General features: G+C 48.1%; 1 protein-coding gene across 1 annotated transcript; it reads left to right on the top strand.

The window, feature by feature from the left end:
* Positions 1 to 4,653: 4,653 nt before the first annotated feature.
* On the top strand, positions 4,654 to 5,235 carry LOC138368801 (collagen alpha-2(VIII) chain-like). Its single transcript, XM_069331498.1, has one exon. It carries the CDS (start codon positions 4,654 to 4,656, stop codon positions 5,233 to 5,235), a length of 582 nt encoding a protein of 193 aa, XP_069187599.1.
* The last annotated feature ends 1,204 nt before the right edge of the window (positions 5,236 to 6,439 follow it).

Below are 6,439 nucleotides of genomic sequence, written 5' to 3'. Positions count from 1 at the left end.
GCTAGTTTCAGAGAAAGTGCTATTACAAGAGCTACATATTTACAGTAAGTCATCATACATTAATGGTAGTTCTTATCGCTAATACATAATAGTTTGGCCAATGGGGATATTACAGAGTCATAGGGGAGCTTCTGTTTATTATTATTCCTCACAAAACACTACTTGTTTCTGAATCTCATATGTCGTTCATCTACTGGAAGCAAAACGTGGGTACAGTGCAAGGATTTCAGGTAATTTATCCATGGTAATAAGATAGGTTGCCATATCATACAGAGTGAGCTTAGATTTATCTCTAAAAGGCTCAATTTTACTACAATCCAAGATATAGTGTTCGAGTGTGTGTCCCTGTCTTTGTCCACACACTTTACACTTTACTTCATCTAGATCCCTATACAAGCCGAACTGCCAGAGATACTTGTAGCCAAGTCTTATACGAGCTGTGACAACATCTGTTGGGACGACGACGTTTCGGTCCGTCCTGGACCATTCTCAAGTCGATTGTGAATCGACACTATCGAAAGTTAAGGGACCGAATCATTGTCGTCCCTTCACTTTCTACTGTGGTTTGGTCAACAGTACTAAAGTAGGCAAAAAGAGTACCTTTCAGGAAGAGGGCAAAGAGCTATTGTAAGAGGAATCACACTGGAAAAGGGTAACGATTGGAGTACTTTAAGGGGTGGTAATAGGGCCCACCCTATTTCTAATATACGTAAACGATCAAATAAAAGAGGTAATAAGCTCATTGCTATCAAATGCTTGTTTACGAGGCTAAGGTAATGAGGCGAATCAGAGCCGAGGAGGACAGCAGTTCATGACACGATAAAGTCTCCAGAAATGGTCTGAGATATAGCTACTTGATTTTAACCTAACAAATGGAAGGTTAACAAATAGGAATTGGAACAATAAAACCTCAAACACAATATGTGATGACGAGAAGGAAACTTCCAACTTGTGAGAAAGAGAGACTTAGGAATGGAGATAACTGGAGGTCTAACACCAGAGGCTCACATCAGCAGGATAACGAGGGCAGCATATGTCATGCTGGCAACGTCCCGTTATCCTGCAGCAACCTGGACAAAGATCCTTTCCTGAGCGCTGTATACATTCATTGTGAGTCTTATTATTGAGTATGCTGTCCCAGCATGGAACCCCTACTTAAACACAAAACAAAGCTAGAAAGGGTCGAAAAATATGCAAGGAGGCTGGCTCCTGTGCTAAGGGGACTGAGCTATGAAAAAAAGAATGAGGGAACTGGACCTGATTGCACTGAAGGAAGAAGGTAGACATGATAACGACACAAAATAGATATTGACGCAGTAGACATAGAAACAACGTTCAAATTAAGATATTGAAGAGCGGGAGTACTATATATAGCACTTGGAAGGAATATGAGAAAGACTAAGTACTTGGCTAATTATCAGAATATACACAAAGCCAGTTTAACTCTGGAACGCTTGGAAGGAATGGGAGGAAAATGAGTACGGATAGGAAGGAGGCATCGGGGATTGAACACAGACCTGTAAGCAAACGAGGCTGTGGGTGTAACGATCGGTGCAAGTGGTTGGGCCTGTTTGCTCCAGAGTCCACAAGAGTCTCCTTTGTATCTTAGACGTAATTGATTCTTGAGCGGGTGGTGGTACACTTGGGAATTGGTGACGTCACAAGCCATTAATGGTCTAGGCCAATTAGCGGACTCTTTTGAGCGATGGTAGTTTCTTGTTTATTTTCAATTAGAGTATTAAAAAGCTTAAGAGGTTGTGACAGATTGTCGCTTTATACGTGTGTGTGCTTTCGTGTACCTGCATATTTAGGGAGATACACGTGTAAACACACACACACACACACACACACACACACACACACACACACACACACACACACACACACACACACACACACACACACACACAAGCCAGTCTTATATTCCAGCATTTCCTTCACAACGGAACACTCAACACTGGAACACGGGCAAATTTCCCCAGGAACAGCAGGACAAACAATCCCAACCCTCGGAATTTCCTGAGAGTGGGAGGGATGTGTGAGCAGATGTTGCCAGATACGCACCGCCGTCACCCCCTTGTGACTGACCCAGTAACACCTCGCACCACGCCTGGCAAGCAAGCACTCATCTGGCAACTACGGCGCGTCCTTCTCAACATTAAATCACTACTCTTACAATTGACAATTGCAACAGTAAAACTACTGCAGAAAATAACAAAATTTAAAATGATTTCTTTCAGTTATATTAAGATTACTAGCAGTATAAAGTAATTTATATAATTTATATAATTTTACTAAAAACGACTATTTCAAGTGAGAATGATCCTCATTAATGTGAGTAAATCTATCTTTTGTGTTCATAATTTAGGGTGAGATTAATAGTAAAATACTCATTAATATAGGAGCCCTAGGCTGTGGAAGACTGACTGGGCACGAATCCTTAACTATTCGCACCTGTTCACCCAGTGGTAATAGGGCACCTGGTTGCTAATCAACTGCGGGTTGTGTTCCAGGGGTAACATAGGATAAGGTTTAAAATGACCGCTGTGAAAGAGAACGCTTACACAAGTAAGCAATCGTCTTCTGTGCAACCACTTGGGCTGGACGGTAGAGCGACGGTCTCGCTTTATGCAGGTCGGCGTTCAATCCCCGACCGTCCAAGGGGTTGGGCGTCATTGCAATGGGTCAGGGTAAGGATTTGGGATGGGACGGAGGCACTCCTGTTTGAATTAAAGCCATATTTACAAATATACCAGCACTTAACACGGGGGATATGAGGACAAGGAGCTGGGATATGAGGACAAGGAACTGTGGTATGAGGACAAGGAGCTGGGATATGAGGCCAAGGAGCTGGGATATGAGGACAAGGAGCTGGGATATGAAGACAAGGAACTGTGGTATAAGGACAAGGAGCTGGGATATGAGGACAAGGAGCTGGGATATGAGGACAAGGAGCTGGGATATGAGGACAAGGAGCTGGGATATGAGGACAAGGAACTGTGGTATGAGGGCAAGGAGCTGGGATATGAGGCCAAGGAGCTGGGATATGAAGACAAGGAGCTGGGATATGAGGACGAGGAGCTGGGATATGAGGACGAGGAGCTGTGGTATGAGGACAAGAAGCTGGGATATGAGGACAAGAAGCTGGGATATGAGGACAAGAAGCTGGGATATGATAACAAGGAGCTGGGATATGAGGACAAGAAGCTGGGATATGAGGACAAGGAGCTGGGATGTGAGGACAAGGAGCTGGGATGTGAGGACAAGGAGCTGGGATATGAGGACAAGGCGCTGGGATGAGACACAAGAAGCTGGGATATGAGGACAAGGAGATGTGGTATGAGGACAAGAAGCTGGGATATGATAACAAGGAGCTGGGATATGAGGACAAGAAGCTGGGATATGAGGACAAGGAGCTGGGATGTGAGGACAAGGAGCTGGGATGTGAGGACAAGGAGCTGGGATATGAGGACAAGGCGCTGGGATGAGACACAAGAAGCTGGGATATGAGGACAAGGAGATGTGGTATGAGGACAAGGAGCTGGGATATGAGGACAAGGAGCTGGGATATGAGGACAAGGAGCTGGGATATGAGGACAAGGACCTGGGATATGAGGACAAGGAGCTGGGATATGAGGACAAGGAGCTGGGATATGATAACAAGGAGTCAAGCTATAAAAGACATAATTATAATTTAAATTAAAATGTTTTATTCATAAATGTTTGTACATTGAGCTCGTTTACATAAATTTACAGAAAATTATTGACGTAAGAGAAAGTCATTATAATAACCTAACATGTAATATCTATATTTATTTACTGTATACTCAATATTTAGATTTAGACTTAGAAGACAATATTTAGACTTTAGATTTAGACTTATATGAGGGATCATCAAAATCATCATTTGACGAAAAACATTCATATTTGAACGTTGGGTCCAGATTACACAAACGTTTCAACAGCCAATTACAACTGAAGGTAACTCGAATTTCCGCTAACAATGATAGATTTCATAGAGGTTATCTTGAGGTTATCTTGAGATGATTTCGGGGCTTTAGTGTCCCCGCGGCCCGGTCCTCGACCAGGCCTCCACCCCCAGGAAACAGCCCGTGACAGCTGACTAACTCCCAGGTACCTATTTACTGCTAGGTAACAGGGGCATTCAGGGTGAACGAAACTTTGCCCATTTGTTTCTGCCTCGTGCGGGAATCGAACCCGCGCCACAGAATTACGAGTCCTGAGCGCTATCCACCAGGCTACGAGGCCCCCCTAGAGGCCTTATGTGCGCCTCTAAGAAGGAGATAACAACACTATGATCAATCAAATGATCTTCTGGACCTATTAGGAAGAATGGGAACCAATCTTGAGGGTATCTTGAGATGATTTCGGGGCTTAGCGTCCCCGCGGCCCGGTCCTCGATCAGGCCTCCTATTTGTTACACATCCACAGGAAGCAGCCCGTAGCAGCTAACTCCCAGGTACCTATTTACTGCTAGGTGAACAGGGGGCATCAGGGTGAAAAAACTCTGCCCCCTTTGTTTCCGCCTTCGCCAGGGATCGAAATCGGAATCTTATGACTACGAATCCCGAGCAGTGTCCACTCAGCCGTCTGTTCCAAAAGCGGAATAAACACGCGAAATTTTTTATACACATGAGCCTGTACGTGCATGAGGCCCAGGGGCGTGGTGGACCCGGGGGCGTGGTGGACCCGGGGGCGTGGTGGACCCGGGGGCGTGGTGGACCCGGGGGCGTGGTGGACCCGGGGGCGTGGTGGACCCGGGGGCGTGGTGGACGCGGGGGCGTGGTGGACCCGGGGGCGCGGTGGACCCGGGGGCGTGGTGAACCCGGGGGCGTGGTGGACCCGGGGGCGTGGTGGACCCGGGGGCGTGGTGGACCCGGGGGCGTGGTGGACCCGGGGGCGTGGTGGACCCGGGGGCGTGGTGGACCCGGGGGCGTGGTGGACCCGGGGGCGTGGTGGACCCGGGGGCGTGGTAGACCCGGGGGCGTGGTGGACCCGAGGGCGTGGTGGACCCGGGGACGTGGTGGACCCGGGGGCGTTGTGGACCCAGGGGCGTGGTGGACCCAGGGGCGTGGTGGACCCGGGGGCGTGGTAGACCCGGGGACGTGGTGGACCCGGGGACGTGGTGGACCCGGGGGCGTGGTGGACCCGGGGGCGTGGTGGACCCGGGGGCGTGGTGGACCCGGGGGCGTGGTGGACCCGGGGACGTGGTAGACCCGGGGACGTGGTGGACCCGGGGACGTGGTGGACCCGGGGGCGCAGTCACGCAAAACTATGGCGTAAAAATAGCGAGAAGGCGCTTGTGAGTTTGTGGGAGAGTCATTTCTTAACTTCAGGTGAGGATCAGTGTGCTGGTCCCTGGCTGAGTCAGCCCCTAACAGCTCCCCTACACCAGACTGTTGGTCCCTGGCTGAGTCAGCCCCTAACAGCTCCCCTACACCAGATTCTACCGTTCCCTCTCACACTTCACCAGTGACTAAACCACACACAAAACTCTCTCCCTTGCACGAATACAAACAGGAATGATATTTGTTTTTTTCCAAGCAAATAAGATGTTTACACCATTGGGTTCTCCAGAGACGTATCGGCCCTGACTCTGGCGGGGAAGGGGAGCTGGCTTCCGTTCCTCACCAATCCTCCTCACATCTGACCTGTTTATACATTTTCTCTCGTGTTTATACATTTCGTCTCGTGTTTATACATTTTTATGGCGCACTCATTTCCCGTGACTGGTTGGCTCCCTTGAGACACACTCTCCTGCAGGCGAGAGTGATGCCCGGGGCAGCTAGGCATGCAGCAGACATCAGGCAGGTTTGAGCAGATAGCCTGGCAAGCAAAAACATTAGGGGTAAACTGTCAAAAATCAACAAAAACAGTTGGGATAGGCAGGGAAAACGGGGTCAGGAAAGGATGCAAACAGCGTGAGAATGAGATAGACAGGTATGAAGGGGAAGCAGACAGGTGTATATACACGTCAGACAGGTGTACCAGTAGTTAGACAGAAAGGTGAGCCTCCACGAAGGAGGCCATCACACAAATAAACAAACATGTTGTCTTGATCGAGGGCAAAAAAACAAAACAAAAGACAATGCTTTCTTTTCTCTCATCTCTTTCACTTCCAAACATCTCGTATATGCGGCCTCCTTACACGGGTTTATCTCCTGGAAACCTAACAGCGTCTTAATACGCCATTTGTTGGTGAAGTCGCAGCGTTTTGGCTCGACCCGACGATGTCTTAATCACTTGCTACAGTATTCTTGAAATCTCTAAATCAAGTTTAAGCGCAGCTATCTTGTGTATCTTCCTCTTTCTCTCTGTCTCTCTTTCTTTCTCTCTCTCTCGCTGATGTCGATAGGAGAGAGAGAGAGAGAGAGAGAGAGAGAGAGAGAGAGAGAGAGAGAGAGGTTGGGGTAGATAA

The sequence above is a fragment of the Procambarus clarkii genome, chromosome 26 (genome assembly GCF_040958095.1).
Source record: "Procambarus clarkii isolate CNS0578487 chromosome 26, FALCON_Pclarkii_2.0, whole genome shotgun sequence".
In the NCBI taxonomy this organism is placed as follows: domain Eukaryota; kingdom Metazoa; phylum Arthropoda; class Malacostraca; order Decapoda; family Cambaridae; genus Procambarus; species Procambarus clarkii.
The sequence above is the reverse complement of the archived record's forward strand: the minus strand, read 5'-3'. Positions and strand labels throughout refer to the sequence as shown.